A 19,303-nucleotide genomic window follows, 5' to 3' on the forward strand; every position below is an offset into this window, starting at 1 on the left:
ATCCATCAGGGCCTCCCAATCTCACTTCTGCCACGTAGGAAACTCATCCCAATTTGAAGAGGGGCCAAAGAACCAGATGGAATGGCTAACTGAAGAAATACAGAGCTAGATGCGATGTAGGAACTTTTGAAAATTGTAACATTGGTTTTAGCTGTTTCCTTGTACCATTGATCTGATTTTGTTCTATCAGTATTATTTGTGTCTGGATGTGTTCTCATCCCTGGAAAATTAGCTTCAAATTAATGCGCCTGCAGAATTCCTGGTAGTCCCCTGATAAAGAGTAAGGAAGGTGACCTTGGCTGAGAGAGGCCAGATATGTTGCCAAAGCGACAAGGAGAAAAACATGGCTTAAGTCCCAAACAAGCAGAAGGAATGTGAAAATGGCTCAGGCACACACACCCCTAATTAGCATGAGTATTGGGGGAAGGGGGCAATATTAAGTAACTTCAGCATTCCTGTGGAGCTGGTTTCTTGGTCTAGTCTACAGTGGGGCTGACCTCTTTTTCCTTTCTTGGGGAGGCCGCAACAGCAGGGATGGCATTGGGAGAGTTTAAGGAGCCAGCTCATTACATGTCCTGCTGGGAAAGCACACACTCCATTACAAACGTACTCCACCCTCTGACCAAACTATTTAACTGGCACGTTCCTTCCCTCCCCACAAGCCATACTAACCATGTCATTGTGGGAGGGGTTGATGCCAGCAAGCTTGAAGGATGCCCTTCCTTAAGAGGCCCTCCCTGGAGCCACCTATACTTGATGACCATTGCCGGGTCTCCAACTTTGCCTTCCAGGACAAGGTTGGGGGTGGTGGTGGTGGAAGGCCAGCTAAGAGTGCTGTAGAAAAAGTGGATTACCTAAACCCAGAGATGGGATGGAAAGATCAATCTGGCCAATGACTGTTGGGGGGCAGAAGGGTGTTATGCATCTCCCAATCCTGTTGTACCTCTGATCCTGGCCACCATGGTATCTTTTGGACCATCTATGAAGGTTTGGGATTGGAGGCAGTACTCGTTCCTTAGCAACTGATCCCAGTTGGTGGTGGCAGGGAAGGAGAGGCAGGCCAGCCGGTCACTCCCTTGCGGAGTTCTATGGGGTTCAGGCTTCTCCCCACCTTTTTAATGCTTACATAAAGCTGCTGGGAGAGCTTGTCAGTTCACGATGCAGTATCAACACACTGAGTATCACCACCCTAGACCACTTTGGAGATGCTGCCAAACCAAATGGAAGCTATTGGGCTTGGACGGGATGGGACAAGCTGAACCCTAGGAAAACGGTACGTAAGAGTTCTCCATGAGCTCAATGGTTGGCTCCCAATGGTGTGACACTACTCCATGACATAAGTCCTCCTGGACTTGGGCTATGCTGAATGGGTAGGTAGAGCAGCTGCAGGCCTACAGAGAGCAAGATGTCCCTGCAATAACCAATTCCCCTATCACCATCCATTGCAAGGTGCTCCATGGAGGGTTAGGGTTTATAAGAAAGCCACTGCTGAACTGGGTGAAACCTTTATGATCAGCTTTAATAATTCCATGAATAAGTTCCTTGTTTTCCAGAAAGATTTGACACTGATTTTCTTTTGGTGCTTTCTTTACAAATTCTGTTTTTAGTGAACCTAATTTTCTTGATGTCAGCTGCAATCCTGCAGAATCTTAACATGCTGAAAGAATTAAACTTCAGCCCTGCCTCTTTCAAACCAACACTTAAGCACTTTCGTTGTGAACATCCTCCCCCAGCTCTCGCCTGGCGGCTTTATTTACATCAATCAGTGACACGGACAGCAGCACCACCCTTATACACATGTCCACATGCTGTAATGAAGGAGGGCTGTACATTTTCATCCTTGTAGCTATCAGCAGTCTAATTTATGTTGGCAGCATAAAGGCTCCACTGCCTGGGCTCTTCCCAGGGCAAAAGTGTGGCTCGATTAAACAGCAGTACAAAGCCAGGTCTCTGCAGTGATCCCCACTCCCTCAGGAAACAGATTTTAATCAGCCCATAAGCTAACTTGCATGGTGGTGTTCACATCCACTTAACCATTGGCAAGCCAGGGAAGTTTTATAATCTACTCTTTTTTGAAAGGAGTCACTGATGGGCCAGAGGTTTTTTTTTATTATTATTTCTTCACTATCTGAATGACATCTTCGTCCTCCAGAGTATGATCTTTTCCCACTTTCTGAGGGTTGTGCTTGACAGATGAGCCCCACACAAGGGCACTGGGAAAAAAAAGAAAGAAACAGTTAAAGCAGAGCGTTTTCATGCAGATTTGCATCAGGCTCCCCATGTGACCATCTATAATTTCATTACTAAATTCATTCCCTTGATCCTGTTGTTCTGAAATAACAGCCAGGCATTGCTGGGTGAAATATATTTGTGTTCATTTCAGTCTGCTGTTTCTGGGACTAAAACAATTATTTTCTTTGGGTGAATTTTTTTTTTCCTGGTGGTTTGTCTCGCCCTGCTTCCATTCTGATCTGGTAGGGAGGTGTCAGGCATGCTGGAAACTCACATGCTGAAATTCTTTCTCTTATGCTGATCAGCATCTACCTGAAATCACCAGCAAAGACCACCTGAAGATGCAGGGGTGATGTACAGCAAAATGCTAACAAGACGCAAGTCTGGATCCACTGGGTCATGGGGAGGCTGTATTTGCAGCCAGGGAGCAAGCTCACCAAGCAAGCAGCTACAGAAAAATATCAGGAGCTTGAGGTTTTAGGAGAAATCCCTAACCAACTTTTGCCCCAAAGTCAAGATCAGCCCCTGTAACAATGACCCACAGTAGTTGCAGCATCTTTGCTTGCCTGCCTAAAAACAGCCTGCTGTACACTTGCAGCAAATGTAAACTCACAGGAAAAGCTAAAGGATTAACATTAAGGAAAACTGAAACTGAGGTCAAATACCTATCTTGGACTTCAAAACAATGAATTCTAATAACCTCAGAGCAATGGCAGATAGAATTTCCTGGGAGGAGAAGCTAATGGGATTATAAGAATGAGGTGAGAGCAGAGAAGGATGCTGAAAATTCTTTAGATGTATTTTAGATAAGCTCAAAATAAAAGGAGAACAAAAGAATATATCAGCTGCTCGGAGAAAATGGCAGAATTTTAGCAGATAACAAAGCAGTACCATGTGACAGAAGCAAACATGTTGTCCCCATCTTCAAAGAGGAAAAAGTAAGATCTGGCAAATTACAGAACAATAAATCTTACAAGACCTGAGAAAATTCTAGAGCCAATCCTAGAATTGGACTGAAAACCAACTGAACCTTGGAAAACAATACAAGTTGGCATGGCTTTGTTAAGAAAAAAATCATGCTGCATTAATCTTATCTTTTCTTTAAAAACCAGATAACTTCCTTCACAGATTAGGGGAATGTTGTAGGTAAGGTATATCCTGATTTAAACAAAGCATTTGGGTGGGTGGCTTAGCTTTCAATACCTCCACCTCCTTCACAGACAGCTCGGGCACTCTGGGGAGGAACCGGGGCAGAAGCAGTGGCTGCAGCTCCCAGCTCTAGTCCAGCCAATACTCACTACTTGAAGTCTTTGATTAGGTTTTTATGAATCTTCGTGCAGAAATCCTCCACTGTAGTCCGAGAGTAAGGCAATACCACCGGGGAGGTATAATCCGGGAGTTGCCCTTTCGGTTTAGTGTAACTGTAATTGAACACAATGAAGGTTCCTTTATAAAGCATCCTTGCTTTCAGACAAGACCCCCGTCTAACCAAGATTGTTCTTCTTTACTCTGCCATGGCTACAAACAAAGTGGTTAACCTAAAGCGGTACCACAAGCAAGGGAGCAGGAAGGAAGGCCGCTCTAGCCTGAAATAATTCCCACCTGAAAAAAAGCTGCCTGTCAGTGAAAAAGAATTTAAGGTGATCTTCTCCACGACATACCCATTTTCTACACATAAATATGCTGGGTTTTGTGCTGGAGCATGTCCTCCAACAGTTCATGAAAAAATTCATTCTGATTCCTAAAAATATCATGGGTCGGACTATTACTTTTTTTACAGAACATAATTGAATGATTCCAATACGTACAAAATTTTTCTGACTGCAGTCCAGCATATCTGAAAAACTACCAAAATTCTGGACACCAGAGAATTACCAGGAACACTGAGGATCAAGAAGATAGAGTTGAGATTTCTGAGTTGAGCAGGAGGGGGAATTGACACTATGGAGCATTTTTAAGGAATGAAATACATTTTGAGCTCTGACAAAGCAAAACTTACATTCGCACAAGTTTGAGGTAGTCCCAGATTTTCTCCAGCAAGTCATCAAAGTTCCACCGGTGATGAGCAGAGATTGGAACACAATGGGGCACTTTGTAAATGATGTCTAGTTCCTCAATGGAGATTTGATCAATTTTGTTCAACACATAAATGCATGGGATGTAAACTCTGCAAGGATGAGGAAGTGAGCAAACAATTGAAAAGATTCAGAGGTCCTTCCTATCTTCCTGAAGGGTAGGAGACTTCCAATTCCAGGTAGTTTCAGTAACAAAGCAGGGAGAGCAAGGAATCTGCCTTGTAAGTTATAGCCAGCCAATTTACTATAGCCCTAACAAGTAGCAAGCGTTGGCATTTGTTCAGCTGCTGGAAAGCAAAGGTAGGCCTCTGCCATTTCCACAGCACCTGAGACTCATTCCTTGAACAATGCCCTGCACTTGGAACCAATCACAAGAGCCAAAAGCAAGGCTCTTGGAGTGGAGGAGGCTGTTCCCACAAGGTATCTGTCAAAAGAGCAGCCATGTTGTAAGGCACCCTCAGTTCCCTGCCACATAACAAAAGACAAGCCCCCAGAGGTTCCACTGCACCTCTTCTTCATCAGCCCATGGACACTACCTGTTTCCTTCAACCACATCAATGAGGTCATCTGCAGTCACATCGCTCCGCAGGGTGACATCAGCATTGTGAATTTTATACTCGGCCAAGATGCTCTTCACGGTTTCGATATCTAGCTCGCTCTGAGGACACTGATTGAACAAAAAATTAATTAAGAAAACTCTGCAGACCCACAATAGGGACTGGGTCAGGAGGGGAGCACACTGACGCTAACCGTATGGCAGGAAGGGCTTCATGAGTCAATTGGCAATTTTTGATGTGGAGCTTCCCTGCTCAGGACAGATGATGGCCACAGCACACCCAGATGGCATGGATGCCATACAGAAGCCATGGAGACGAGGACCTGAAGTGGAGGATCATATCCTTCCCAGAGCCCCAACCATGGTGCTGAAAGCCTCCTGGACAAAGAGGAAGGCCTGCTTCTCCTCCTATCTCATCAAGGAAAGGCCACTCCCCGGTGTCACAACTGAGCCAACATCTTCAGCTGCACTTCAGAGGGAGGCCTTGTTGGGAATCAGGGACTGTTGCCAGAGATCACGTCCAAACATTTCTTCAGGTATGGCAAATGGCCAGATTTCCCATGCACAGCAAGGTAGGAAACATCCTGTCCACACCTATACTTACTGTGGCTGTGAGGTTAATGCCTCCTTTGTCCTTCTTCTTAAAGCCAATATTGGGAGGTTTGCTGTTCAAACGTATCCCGAAGCCCTCCAACTCACTCTCAATTATCTTCTTGTGTCCCAGAGGCTTGAGAACATCCAGGACTATCAGTATAAGGTTACAGGTTCGGGCAACTGAGAAGAAAGGGGAGGACCTGAGAACATTTTCTGTCAGCCTCTTCTAAAAAGCCAAAAGTAAAGTGTCGGAATCTCAACCAAAAACTGCACAGTCCATGTAATCTCCTATCTCAAGCCAGAGTAATAAACTAAATGTATTTTTAATCAGATGCAACTCAAGGAAGCAAGAAAAAGCCACGTGTCTACTTTATATGAAAAGGCAACACTCTTGGGATCAGAAGCAATGCCAACAGCACCTCTTCTCTTTGCCTCACCAGCCAATCCTACTCTCCCTTCTTGCCCTTGAGCCACCAGCACTTACCTGCAATGACCTGGCGACCTCTGCCCTTCCCGTCTTTGGCACCCTCAATAATTCCTGGTAAATCGAGAAGCTGCAAAGTTTGTGGAAAAACAACTCAGAAACTAGAGATGTGGAGAAGCCTGATAGTCTAACTTAACTGGGTGTTTTCCCCTCAACACTTTGCTGACCATCAGAAAACCACCCGTTTTCAGAACCCACTGCATTATTCTCCACCAAGGATTGGCTTCCACAACTCTACTTAGCAACCTACAAAATTCTCAACCTCACTGACAACAGTGTGAAAGTGTGTGTTGAAATCCTAGCGAATTACTTGCTTTGTGGTGATCTGGGAGCAGATACCAAAGTTATTCTGCTCTATTACTGTCAAGAGGAAATAACCTTGGATGGATTTATGATCTGAAAAAGAAACCTCAGTACTCTGGAATATCATGAAAAAGTCTTAAGTGCTTGAATCTTTCAAAACTGAGCTTGGCATATATAGCTGGCAGATATACCTGAACAAACTGAACAAGGGACAAATACCCATTAAACCCATTCTTTTAATTCAGTAATTAAAACAACGTAATGCCTCCGGCCGTTCATCTTAATGGTGGAGTCCTGGGTGCTCTCTGAGCTTGGCTGTTCGCTTGCAGAATTTCATGACCCAACCAGGTATCATCATCGGTGCTGGTGAGGGTGGGCTTTGCACTCTGTTTATATACAGTAGCTGGCCCTGCCAGTGGGAGGGGGGTGGTTTTCATGTAGCTTTGGATCATTTTCCACAATAAATCTATGAACAAGTATAATGTTTTTGACTCGTTTAATTGGGTTCTCTTCCTCTAGTTTTGGGACTTGTGTGGAGAACAGATCACTTTTAGGTCATATTTATCAGAAATACTGAAAATTCAAAAGGGCTCACAAACTTTTAGGCACCGCTGTACACCTCACTGATCCATTCCCCTGTTCCTGTTTTACCATCTTCTCTTAGCAGTACACGGACCACTGCATTTCCCTTCCTTTCCTGCTGACAAAAGAGCCCTATGCCTAAGTTCCTTTTGCACTTTAACCTTTCTTTCTTTCTGCAGGTACCCACTACTGTCTGGTATTCCTCATGGGTGATTACACCCATCTTCTCTTCCCTGTAACATCCCTTTTAATTCACAGCTCAGGGGAAAGCTCCCTGCGCATCCCCAATGGTTTTCTAATCTGCAGAGAGACCCTACCCATGGATCATGCGACTCGATCTATTCCTTCCAGTATCTGTGTGCTCATTGGTACTGGCACATTCTGCCTACCCTTATAGTCCCAGGGATCACAGTATTTGCTGGGGGAGGGGGGTTCTCCTCCCGCCCCAGGATTCAATTTAAAGTCCTCCAGATCAGGTTTGAAAGGCACCTTTCAGCTGTGCTCTTCCCAGTCTTTGAGAGATACTGCTTGTAATTCTATTGGGAAACATACCCCAATATCAAGCAATCCAAATTGTTCCTGCTGGTCGAAAGTCTTGTGATTTTGTAACGGTTTCCTATCTATGTGTCAACCATGCTTAGGTTTTTTTTCTAAATATCAGCTAAGGTTGGCTTGGTAGTTTATGAAAATCAGAGAGCTACAAGTTGCCTACCCTGCCACACACCACAGTCTGACTTACATACAGAGCAAGTTCCTAGAGTCGTCACAGATCCGCCCGTAGGTGAACCAGCAAAGAAAGCTTTGTACGCCCAAGGCTCAAAGCTGTGAGGCACCTGTGACGTATGCACCTCCACGGCTCTGGTCGTCCTCGCTAGTGTAGATACACTTCTGTGTGACGTAAGAGGCACGCACAGGCACAAACCTTGGCTTCATAGCCTCACCTGTATTTTGGCTCCTTTGTACCGGATTACTCCTGGAACTGTGGTTAGGGTAGTGAACTCATAGGCAGCTACTTCTGAGTAAACACCAGCAAGGTTGCTCAGCAGAGTAGATTTCCCCACTGAAGGGAAGCCCACAAAACCAATTCGGGCATCGCCAGTCTTTGCAACATCGAAACCTACAAAGTGATCATTAATTCAGAGTAACTGACAGGCCCCAGGAAGCCTCTGCCAGGAAAGCCAAAGCAGAGAATTCATCTTTGTTTGTGCCACCTTGGGATCATCTTGAGCAAGAGAAAGGTTAACCGACCCACAACTGTCCCTCCCCTCCAGTATGTTGGGTACCCACTCCTCAAATCTATCCCCAAATGACAGCCTGGTACTTAGCTGCTGAAGCAAGTAGAGAAATGCATTATAAAGCCCAACTAATTTAAAATTCTGCACCTTTCACATAAGTTGTTCAAACAAAGCAACAGGAACATACTCATGCACTTTGTATAATTCATGACAATTTATACTAGTATGAGGCTGGCAATCTTCACATGCCAGCTGACAAAATTGTGTGGGTATGATATACCCAAACCCGAATGAGTTTACATGCACACACACCTTCTCCAGGTCCGCTCCCTCCACCTCCCTTTGGCGTAATCAGCTCCCGACGCAGTTTGGCCAGACGGGCCTTCAACAGCCCCAAGTGATGGGCCGTGGCTTTATTCTTTTGTGTGCGAGCCATCTGGAACAGAGAATACACACTCAGAGCCAGCAGTCGATCTGTTCCACAAAAGCCCAGGACTGTGGGAGAGATGGCAGGGCCAACAGTGTTCCTTGGCCTCTCGAGCTTATGAAAGACGGGCCTGTCTATTATGGCAGAAAAGTATTTCGGTTATTGGTGGAAAGAGCAACACGCACGTTCTGTGAAGAGGTGGTTCAGGAAAGTTTGCACCATTTTACAAACCTCAAAGCTCATCGCCGACCCAAGGCTCGGTTTCCAGCCTGGCAACCATTCCCTGCGAATTAATGGATGGTGGCCCAAGAGCTGGAAAAGGCCACTGTGGTGGGTTTGGGTTTTCTGGTTATGAGAGAGCCAGTCTGGTGTGGCAGTGAAGGGGCTGGCCTAGCAACCAGGAGAGGGTGAGTTCTAGTCCCGCCTTAGGCACGAAAGCCGGCTGGGTGACCTTGGCCAGTCGCTCTGTCTCAGCTGAACCCACCTCACAGGATTGTTGTTTTCGGGAAAATAGGAGGAGGAAGGAGCACTAGGAATGTTCACCACCTTCAGTTGATCATAAAAGGAGGAATAAATAATAACAATTATAAAAATAATCGCCTTGTTCTTCTCTTTATGACCCCCAGGCAGCTCCTGGCCAAGTGCACTGTCTGGTCTGCCTCGTTTAGGGACGCCTTCAGGCAGCACCCCCTGGGTTCCAGCTGCTCTCAAGCCCAGAGGCGACCAGCCCCATCGACCCGCGCGAGCGCAGCAGCCTCCGGGGCCGACCGCGCGGGGCTCCCCCCTTTCCTCCCCACAGCCCTGCGGGGGGTGTCTGACGCCGACGGAGAGGCGGCAGCGCGGCTCCTCCCGCGGGGCAGGCCAGGCTCCGCACCAGGCCGGCGGGCGCTGTGGCGAGGAGTTCCACCGGCCGGCGCCAGAAGAGCTGAGACGGCGCCTCACTCGCCTCCACCCCACCGGCATCAGGGAGGTAGACTGCCGCTGTGCGGAAGGCTCCCCCGGAACGTCACGGCTCCCCCCACCCCTCCCTGCAGACGCAAGCAGCCCCTCGGTCCTCCATTACCTCCGCCTCGATCTCGGCGATCTTGGCCAACGTCGTACTCATGTCGGCGGCGGCGGCGCCTTCTGACCGCTCGTTCCCCGGGGCTGCAGCCGCGCATGCGCACAAGGCAACTCTCGCGCGACTTCCGACAAAAGCCCTGCGGGGGGCGGAGCAGAAGAGAACGAGAATTGACCCGCCTGGCTTGCGCACGGCTACTCCGCGCGCTTCCCGTGACGCAGGGCGGGAAGGTGCGATAGAGCGTGGAGGCCAGAGCGGGACCCGGCCGCCCAGCCCTTCCGCCGACGCCACTTAAGGGCGCCCCCTGGAGCCGAGAGCGGGAGCCGCGGCGGATCGCCGCCTCGCTCTGCTCGGGGGCGCGCTCGGTTTCCTCTCCGGCGGCAAACGGGCAGCGAGCCCCCTCCCCCGGCCCCCCGCGGAGGGCAGCGCGGCGCTCCCGTTCCCGCGGGCCGACCCTCGGGGGCCCCGGGCGGCCTCTCCCTCCGCGGCCGGGGTAGAGGGACGGACGACCCTCGCCAACGGGGGGCAGGCCGTGTCCCGCGCCCGCCCCGACCCCGCCGCTGCGCCGGCCGCAGAATTCAGGCGCTGCTCGTGCGTTGTGCGGAGCCGATGAGCGGGGCCAGTTCTGTGCGGGGTGAAGCCGGGAAACTGGGGCGCTCCCGGGGCACCGGGCTGGGTTAACCAAGGTCAGCAGGTCATGCGGAGGCTGCCCCCGACGGTGGGTCGCAGGTTTCCAGTTGCCGGACTTTCAAGCAGTCCCCGCTTCGGGGCTCCAGCCGCTTAGGGCCCGTTCACACGAGCGCTACAAACCCGTCGCCAAGGTCCCAACAGGGAGGGAAGAAAGCGGGTGTGGGGCAAGGCTCCGGCAGGGCCACACCGGGGTCCGTCTCGCAGGGGCCCTTGAACCGCTTCGTGGCATGGCTCGTTGCCAGTCCGTGGGTGCCCAACGGGGGTAAGCATCGTGAGTGAACCAAGCCACGCTCAAGTCAACTCGCAGCACCTGCTGCCAAGAAGCATCCCGGCTCCCAAATGCAAGTCCAGCTCATGCCTGGCAAGAGCCCTGAGGCCCAGGTCGCTGGACGCGTGGCCTCCACGAGGGAGGGAGGGCCCTGCCAGGGCCGCTTTGGTGGTGGCTGCTCAGACCCTGCTCTCACAGGCCTCCAAAACCCGACGCAGGCCACGCGTGAACACGCAGCCTTCACCAGAGCACTGCCCTTTGCACACTGGCGGTTTGGGGACCGTGGAGTCCTTGATGCTCCCAACCCTGGGCTACAGATACTGTCTTCGATTGGCTTGGGGACCAACGGCAAAATCTCTTTTTCATGTTCCTTTAATAAACTGATAAAGGTGCTTGAGTGGGGTGCCAAGCTTCAGTCCCCCCCAAAGGAACAAAGGCATTTACTTCCATGGGAAGCACCCAGAAGGGTTCAAGGAAACCTGGAAAACGACACCCTTCCAGCACCAGAGGAAGATGTTTCTGCCGCTTGGCTTAATCAAGTGAGTTTATGGTGCGCTTTGAAAATGGTCATTGCTATTCATGAATATACCCTAGGGCAGTGGCTGGCTGAGGAATTCTGGGAGTTGAAGTCCACACCTCTTAAACCTGCCAAGGTTGAGAAACGCTACCCTAGGGTATATATAAAGCAGCTTATTTTAAACAGATAATATAAAAATAATAGTAATAATGATAATTCAATTTAAATCCTACCTATTTAGGAGACACTCAATAAACTATGCACAAAGAACATAAATAAATAAGCCTACAATTCAGGGCAAACTGTGGAAAAGGCTATTTTGAGCTTTCCAGCTACTTTGGATGTCATTTGACTGCTCAATTCTCTGAAAAAGTCCCAATTAGGTTTCTGGGTGTCTTGAGTTTCCAGATCCAACCCTCTAATTCAAGTAACCCAACTGGGAATGGGGGAAAATTACAACTTCTATTCTGATGTATTTCCAGGCACGCCTCTGCTGGTGGGGTACATATTGCTGAGATGGGACTGAACTTATGCTGCTAGAACATCGCTTGGGATCGATTTAAAGAATCTATGCGGGCACACAACTCAAACATAGCCATTCTGGGTGGCATACAATAAATAAACAACAAAGCAAAATGAACAAATACAGCTAAAATCCAAAAACTTTAATAGGAAATCATGTCCAGATCTCCACATGTGCCACATGGTATTCCATAAACCATGGTTAATAAACCATCATGGGAGCATTCACACAGTAGGCAATAAAACACTCTCTGCCTTAAAGGGATGCAAAACTCAGCCAGACTACATTTGTGTACCACTAACCTGGTTTCACTGAACACATTAAGCCAAAGACTAATGGCTAAGATGCAAGCAGTGAGGCAGAGGAAAGTTCAGCGTGCTGTGCAGTCAAAAGGCCTGTGAACCAAGGGGTGAGGGGCACACAGGTGCCAGCCTCTGCCCGTGCAGGCTCCTTCCTGCTGCCATGCCCTGGTAGAGGGGCTCTCGGGAGCCCCCTTGCAAAGGCATCAGCACCCTGGGAGAGCCTGCTGCCCAGCTGCTCCCTTCTGCGGATGGGGGTGTTTTCTTCCTGCTGGTGGGGGACTAACACCAAGATAGAAAGGCAAGCCTTGGGGGGCAAGGGGTGGGTTTGCAATTGGGGGATGCTCCCCAGAACAGCCGCACTGCCAGCGCTCGCTGAGCCAAAGCAGCAGTCCTGAGGGTTGACCAGCCACCTGAAAGCAGCTGAGCTGGGTGCCCCCAGAGAGGCCCAGCTTACTTTGACTTGGGGAGTGCAAACAAACCAGCCCCCCTCCCAGCAGAGCATCAATGGGGTTGCAACCCCTTTGGTTGTCTACGTTTGCTCATGCGTTGTGGCTGCCAGGCTCTTGCTTTGTGACTTTAATATGCACCTTCAAGGGAATGGCCCCCAGATACACACATCCACAGGTAGTGCCCAGCGATGATGCAGCACTGTCCACCCTGAGGGCGATTTCCGCACAGGAGATGCTGCCTGGCAGGCCCCGGCCCTGAGCCGGCTAAGCACCCCCAGAGTGCAAGGATGGCAAAGTCGGGCCCCCGGGGTGGCCCGGGCAGTCTGCACACTCTGGCAATCTTTGGGGCACCTCTTCTCCAAGAGGTAGGAAATGTGGATGCTGGTGCCATGGCAACAGATGCTTCATGGAGACAATGCTGCCCTGAGAGAGGAAGGAGAGGAAGGACAGAAGGGACTGAGGCAGGCGAGGAAACATCCTGACAGTCCCTGGGCAGGAAAAATGACAAGGATGCCCCGGGGGGCTGTTTATTCTCCCTAAGAGCTGTTTGAAAATCCGCGGTCAAACACGAACCACGTCTGGCTGCCCGGGAGTTTCACGGTCAAGCAAGCCCCATCCCGGTCTAGCGGGTCCCTCCGGCCCGGCTACAGAGGGGCTCTGCCCTGGGGCGCTCGGGGCGCAGAAGCGGCGGGCGGGCGCGCCAGAGGGACTCCCAGGCCGCGGAGGGGCGCCTCTGCTCCCAGGGGCCGGGCGAGGTCTCGGCCCCGCTGCCCGGAGGCTGGAAGCGAGCGCCGGGGCGGCCGGGCGCCGCGGCAGGAGCCCCGGGCGGGGGGCGGCGGCGCCCGTGGCCGCGCTCGCATTGGCGGAGGCGCAGGGAGGGGGGGCAGGAAGCGGGGGGGGGCAGCGCGTCGGCGGCCGGAGAGGCGGCGGCGCGGGGGGGCCGGTGCACCGGGCGGGGCGGGGCGCGGGGGCAGGCGGCGGCGGGGGGCGGCCCCGCGGCGGCCCCGGAGCGGCGGCCGGCCTGCTTTCGCGGCGGGGGGGGTGGGGAGGGGGACGGCCCCCTCCCCTTCCTCCCCCCCAGGGGTGAAAGTGCAAGAGGAAGTGCAGCCGCTGCCATCTTTCCTCCTCTGCAAACACACACACACTCGCACGCACGCACGCACGCACACCCAGGGAGGGAGGGAGGAGGGAGCCCCCCCGCGCCGCGCCCGCCGTTCCGCGCCGACGGCGGAGAAGAGCGACTCGCCGAGGCTTCCGCCGCGGCCGCCCGCCCGTCGGCCCGCCCGGGCTCGGGGAGAAGGATCCGGCGGGGCCTGCTGGCGGCGCCCCCCCCGCGCTGCTGCTGCTGCTGCCGCGGCGGCCTCGGCCGGGCCTTTGTTCGTGGCGGGCGCCCCCGCCGCGTCCCCGGCCTCGCGGGCGGCGGGCGGGCGGCCGGGCGCGCGCTCCCCGCCGGGCCCGGGGCTGCTGGAGGGCGCGGGCGGCGCGCGGGCGGCCTCCCTGACGGGCGCGCGCCCCGGCCCCTCGACGGGGGAGCGGGCGCGCGCCTCCTGCCGGCCGCCGCCGGGCACAGCAGGCAGGTAAGCGCGGCGCCGCGGCCGCCCCGATGGAGCGGGTGAGCGAGGCGGCCGCCGCCGCCAACAGCAGCAACCCGTGCGGCGCGCCCCCGCCGAGCTGCTACACCTACCAGGTGAGCCGCCACAGCGCCGACCTGCTGCACAGCCTCAACCAGCAGCGCAAGAACGGCGGGCGCTTCTGCGACGTGCTGCTGCGCGTGGGCGACGAGAGCTTCCCGGCGCACCGGGCCGTGCTGGCCGCCTGCAGCGAGTACTTCGAGTCGGTCTTCAGCGCGCAGGGGCTGGGCGGCGGCGGCGGCGAGGGCGGCGGGGCCGGGGCGCCGGAGGGGGGCGCCGGCGAGGCGGGGGTCGGCCCCGTGGGCCCGGGCGGCGGCGGCGGCGGCGGCGGCGGGGCGCGCGAGCTGGAGATGCACACCATCAGCTCCAAGGTCTTCGGGGACATCCTGGACTTCGCCTACACCTCGCGCATCGTGGTGCGCCTGGAGAGCTTCCCCGAGCTCATGACTGCTGCCAAGTTCCTGCTCATGCGCTCCGTCATCGACATTTGCCAGGAGGTCATCAAGCAGTCCAACGTGCAGATCCTGGTGCCCCCCGCTGCCCGCCCGGACGTCATGCTCTTCCGCCCAGGTGCCACCGCCACCGACCTTGGCTTCCCGCTGGACATGACCAACGGTGCTGGGCTGGCGCCCAACGGCAATGGGATCGCTGGCATGCCTGAGGATGAGGCCACGCGGGCCGTGCTCTCTGCCGCCGCTGCCCAAGCCTCGCTGCCCGTCCTGCAGGGGGTGGACCGCCTGCCCATGGTGGCTGGGCCCCTCTCGCCCCCCTTGCTGGCTTCACCCTTCCAGAACGTGGGCACCGCCGGCCCCTCGCTGAACAGCAAGAGGGGCAGAGGGAGACCCCGGAAGGCCAACCTTTTGGACTCGGTGATGTTCAGCGCCCCCGGGGGGTTGAGGGATGCCGGCATCCTGCCGTGCGGCCTCTGTGGAAAAGTCTTCACGGATGCCAACCGCCTCCGGCAGCATGAAGCTCAGCATGGGGTGACCAGCTTGCAGTTGGGGTACATTGATCTCCCGCCCCCAAGGCTCAGTGAGAACGGGATGCCAGGTCTGGACGACCCCGAGGCGCCCCGAAAGAGGAGCCGGACAAGGAAGCAGGTGGCTTGCGAGATCTGTGGGAAGATCTTTCGGGATGTTTACCACCTGAACCGGCACAAGCTGTCGCACTCTGGCGAGAAGCCGTACTCATGCCCTGTGTGCGGGCTGCGTTTCAAGAGGAAAGACCGAATGTCCTACCACGTTCGCTCCCATGACGGTTCGGTGGGGAAGCCTTACATTTGCCAGAGCTGTGGAAAAGGTTTCTCTAGGTAAGACAGGAGGCGCTGCTGGGTTCAGAGATGCTGGATTTGAAAGGCTACCCAGCCTGGCTCCCTCTGGGCACCTTGGGGCAGCAACGGCCCCAACCTGCCCCGAGGCAGCAGGCTGAGGAAGGCAGGCAGCAGCTATTGGCAGTGGCACTGGGGCCCCAGCCCACCCCCCCCCAACGTCAGCCCCCTGGCTAGAGCGCTCTGGGTGGGACGGCTGTCCCCCCAGCAGCAAATTGGACCATGTCACCTCCCAGCTCTTCCGTGATGGGGAAGCCATCCAGATGTGCAGGGGGACCGCCATGCTCTGGCCCTCTGGCTGGCTTATACTGTGCCATTTTGTGGCACATGGTCCTGGCAACTAGGCTGGTGGATTTGATTCCTCAAAGATGCTTTGGATTCAGTTTCTGGGGAGAGAATTTCAGGCCCCACGTGCTGCAAAGCCCCTTTTTAGAGTTGCATCCAAAGCACTGCCCAGTTCTGGCTTCACCTTTGATAACTTCTTTGCATTTTCTCTCAGTCGGTTCCTGTTCTTCAGCTGAGCTTAAGGTTAGTGGCTTCCACAGGGTTGCAGCCTAAAGGGTGCGAGGAAGCCTCTTCAGGATTTCAAGGCTGCACGTCCACTGGGAAAAAGAGGATGGCTCGATGGTCGGTGCGCCCCCCCCCAACAAGGCCCCTGTTCTTTCTGTATTTCTTTTTCCAAGTGTACTATTATGGTCTGATAGGCAGTGGGCGGCAGTGGCTTGCATGTCGCATTTTCCCACTGTTTCTCCTGAGCAGAGGTATAGATCCAGATTACCCCGCTGGTGGGATCAGTAATATTTTTACAGAGGAGATCCTGCTTTTAAGTTATTGGAACGTCCCTGTGCTTGTTCTTCTGCTATCTCAGCTTTAGAACTCAATCCTTCCAAGATTACGAGAGCAGGTTCAGACTGGGACCGGTCTGGGCAAGAGGACCGGCCTGTGAGGCCGGTTTGCAGGACTGACGTTTGCTAGTGTCCAAAGGGAGAAATTTGCTGTGGCCGAGGTCACGCTGCGCACTGAGCCAAAACGGATTTGGGGCTTGGCTTTGTGTTGTGCAGCCCGCCAATCGTGCCTCAGTGTGATTCTCTCCACTCCTGTGTGAGGGGCAGGCGCCAGGTCAAAGCAGACCTCTTGCCCTATTCCCAGATAGCCCCGAGTCAGTGGGGTTGACGGAAGGACTGCTGACAATTTAGGGGGTGCCTCTTGTGAGATCCTTTGCCAAATCCAGGTCATTGTGGATCTGAGAGAAAGAGTTGGGAAACCTCTTTAATTAACCTCCTGCTTTCATGCTTGATCTGAGTATCTCACTTTGTTTCAATATCTTGAGTGCCATCCTGTCCAGGCAGGACAACTTAGCCAGCAGATCAGGACCCACCCCTTAGGAGTAAAGGAGCCTCGTTGAGCCTGGCAAGAGTTTTGCGCACATCTGCCTAGGACCAGGTGGTCAGAACCCATGCCGTAGCCCTGCTTGGCAGCCGGCGGCCTTAGGAACCTTTTCCAGGTGGCCCAGCAGCTATTTTTCCTTCTGGCGCGCCTGATCTGCATTGGCACGAGGAGCTCAAGGAAAGATGGCAACTGGGGCACCTTGTGACCTGCACATGCAAGGCTCCCCTTTCTGAAGAGTCCTCCGTGTTTCAGTCAGGGACCGGCACCCCCTCCTGCCTCAGCCCGAGTGGCATCTCAGCCCAGACGTGCCGTTTGCGACAGCGCGGGACATCATCTTCTCCTGGCACTCCCACTGTCTCTGCAGAGCTAACGGTCACTCTTCCCTTCCTTTGACCGAATGAGCATCGGGAGCCAGGATGTGGCCATCAGCCCAGTGGGCCTGCTCTCCTCAGACATGGCAGTGGCGTTCCCAAGAGCCTGATGGCAGGGGGCGTTGCTTGGCAACTTCATTGGGCAAAGTGGGGCAAAACGTGTGGTGTACTCTTGAGTTGCCCTCTGCGTGGAGAACTAAGATGGGAGCAGCCCCGTATCTCGTGGCCTGGCATCTTTGCAGCTCTCTGAAGAAGGGGCATCTTTCTAGGCTGTTTGGATGCCCATAAGTGGGAAGGGCTCTTGTGCAAGCCCCCTTAAGGGCAGTCCTGTAGGTGAAAGTGAGTTTAGCAGGGCTTCCTTCCAGGTAAGTGGGTTGAGGGTTGCTGTCTTTAGAAGAAAGGCACGGGAACAGTGGACATCAGCCGGGGTTCAGCAGCTCTGTGGAGGTGTCCGTGGCAGTCTGGAAGATCCCCCACAATTCCAGCCATGCTGTTTCTTCATTAGTGGTTGGAATGAGGTCACCGCCTCTCCTGAGCTTTCCATGTCGTTACGGTATGGTATTATCAAGGCCTCAGGTGAGAAGGCCAAAGGGTTTGGGCCCTCCTGCATGAGACCGCCTGGGATCTTGATGGTGAGATTCCTGTCTTTAATCTGGGTATTATTCTATGGTGCCCATGTGTGATCTTGCATGATGGCACGCAGCACCTGGAAAGCTCACGGTGTGGGGAACACTTTTACGGCAACCTTTTAGTTATATTAGCATTTGGGAACAGGGCTTAGCTGGGGGTTGGCAACCCAATGAAGGCAGAGGGAGAGTAAGACCTCGTGAGCGGCAGCAACCTTCTCATGGCCAATGCATTTTGGGCCTCACAAAATCTGCCCTTTCTGGAACGCACAAAAGTGCCGGAGGGTCTTCTGGCTGAGTCTTGCACCCAGACTCACAGAGAAGGAGAGAGGTCTTCACCAGCTTTGAACTTGGGGCGTAATTTAAGAAGCAACAAAAGTTGTAACGAGAGATCTTTGAGGATTTCCTTAACAAACACGCAAGTGCTTCACCATCTCCAAGTTGTCTTCCCACGGGTGGTTTGAAGTGCTGTCTCCCTGCAGAAGGCGGTGGATAACCCGCTGCTGAACTGTCAGGTTTTATCACGTAGTCCCAACAAGCTGCAAGAGAGAAGCCTCCACTGAACAGAGGGAGGTTTTCCTTTGACTCTAATGTCCAAAATTGCCCTGTGCAAGAAGAACCCCAAACACTGCATGGAGATGGTTGTTGTGAAATTTTATCACTCCTAATAGATGAAAACTGCTCTTCATGGCTATCCATCTTGGGCTCAGTCCAGTCCACCCTTCCCTGGCCATCCTTGGTTTTCCCAGGAATGTGTACAGCCTGCATGCTTTCTAATCAAGAGCTTCCAAAAGACCGTTTCTAGGCTTGTGCTGGTGCATGAAAGAAGGACGTGCTTGACTGTGGAGGCCGCCAAGCTCAGGACTGGCTACCAGAAGGGCCTCTCCAGTCTGGTGCCCATAGCTGCAGTAAGCTTCTGGTCTACCTCCCGTGGGTGAATTTCACTGAGCTGTGTGCAGATGGCCAAGGACAGAAATGCCAGGGAGGATCATCTAGTTTCCAAGCAACTTCTGGGTTTCAGACAATGCCAGGCTTTCTTCCCACCAGGGTTGGGCGGGGAGGGAAGACTCCCTTGTTCCAACTCATCTGGTGATGCTTGAAAAATAAGCTGGTTTGTGGTTGCATTGCCTACTGAATGGGATCTCCAAATGCTCAATTGTCCCTTCAGGTGGCAGTCCTGTGCACACTTCCCTGGTAGTGTGTCCAGTTGATACTGATGGGTGAACTCAGTGGGCAGAGTCCAGCAGAAGGCGATGGCCTGGCTAGGCTAGCCAGGCATCCGGATCCTACAGGAGCAGATCACCTTACAAGTGTGCATCCCGTAGCAGTGTTGCTCTTTCACTGAGTAACTCTCTAGGCCCCACAACAATCTTCCATGTTGTTTATCTTAATGGAACCATTCCAAAGAATTCCACAGTTTTATCCTGCCTTTTGACCCAATATTTTGGGAGGCTCCGGGCATTTTTCTTCTCCAGACCCTAGTGAATCACATGGTTTCTGCAGTGGGCTGCAACAGATTCCCTGCTAAGTTGCAGAAATGCTCCTTCAGAGCGATGACACTCAAGACAGCTTGTGGAAGATTTTAAATGTTAAATGATAATTAGATATTTTAAAATCCTTCAAGGCGCCAACTGATGCTTGAACATAAAAAGGAATGTTATG

At 53.1% G+C, this 19,303-nt stretch overlaps 2 protein-coding genes across 8 annotated transcripts in view; one reads left to right on the forward strand and one right to left on the reverse strand.

Moving 5' to 3' along the window:
- Positions 1 to 1,551: 1,551 nt before the first annotated feature.
- DRG1 (developmentally regulated GTP binding protein 1) lies at positions 1,552 to 9,656 on the reverse strand. The gene is made up of 9 exons (XM_063315720.1): positions 9,552 to 9,656; positions 8,374 to 8,497; positions 7,768 to 7,943; positions 5,942 to 6,011; positions 5,468 to 5,637; positions 4,844 to 4,974; positions 4,232 to 4,399; positions 3,531 to 3,653; positions 1,552 to 2,213 (listed from the first exon to the last, which is right to left on the reverse strand). Exons 1-9 carry the CDS (start codon positions 9,591 to 9,593, stop codon positions 2,114 to 2,116), a joined length of 1,104 nt encoding a protein of 367 aa, XP_063171790.1. The 5' UTR covers positions 9,594 to 9,656; the 3' UTR covers positions 1,552 to 2,113.
- Positions 9,657 to 13,346: 3,690 nt separating this feature from the next.
- The window catches only part of PATZ1 (POZ/BTB and AT hook containing zinc finger 1), a 30,087-nt gene continuing 24,130 nt past the window's right edge, over positions 13,347 to 19,303 (forward strand). For 2 of the 7 annotated variants that reach the window (XM_063315713.1, XM_063315714.1), the window contains exon 1: positions 13,355 to 15,237. In XM_063315713.1, coding sequence (XP_063171783.1) covers positions 13,901 to 15,237 — 1,337 coding nt within the window. In that variant the 5' untranslated portion in view covers positions 13,355 to 13,900. Of the gene's footprint in view, positions 15,238 to 19,303 lie in introns of all 7 variants that reach the window. The other 5 variants (XM_063315716.1, XM_063315715.1, XM_063315719.1 and 2 more) reach the window with 4 other exon arrangements.

The sequence above is a fragment of the Candoia aspera genome, chromosome 15, assembly GCF_035149785.1.
Source record: "Candoia aspera isolate rCanAsp1 chromosome 15, rCanAsp1.hap2, whole genome shotgun sequence".
Classification (NCBI taxonomy): Eukaryota; Metazoa; Chordata; class Lepidosauria; order Squamata; family Boidae; genus Candoia; species Candoia aspera.

Coding starts and splice junctions, on each gene's coding strand:
- DRG1 (XM_063315720.1), bottom strand. CDS start 9,593: ATGAGTACGACGTTGGCCAAGATCGCCGAGATCGAGGCGGAG. Junction 8,498..9,551: donor TCGCCGAGATCGAGGCGGAG/GTAATGGAGGAC, acceptor TCTCTGTTCCAG/ATGGCTCGCACACAAAAGAA. Junction 4,975..5,467: donor GCATTAACCTCACAGCCACA/GTAAGTATAGGT, acceptor TTGTTCAATCAG/TGTCCTCAGAGCGAGCTAGA.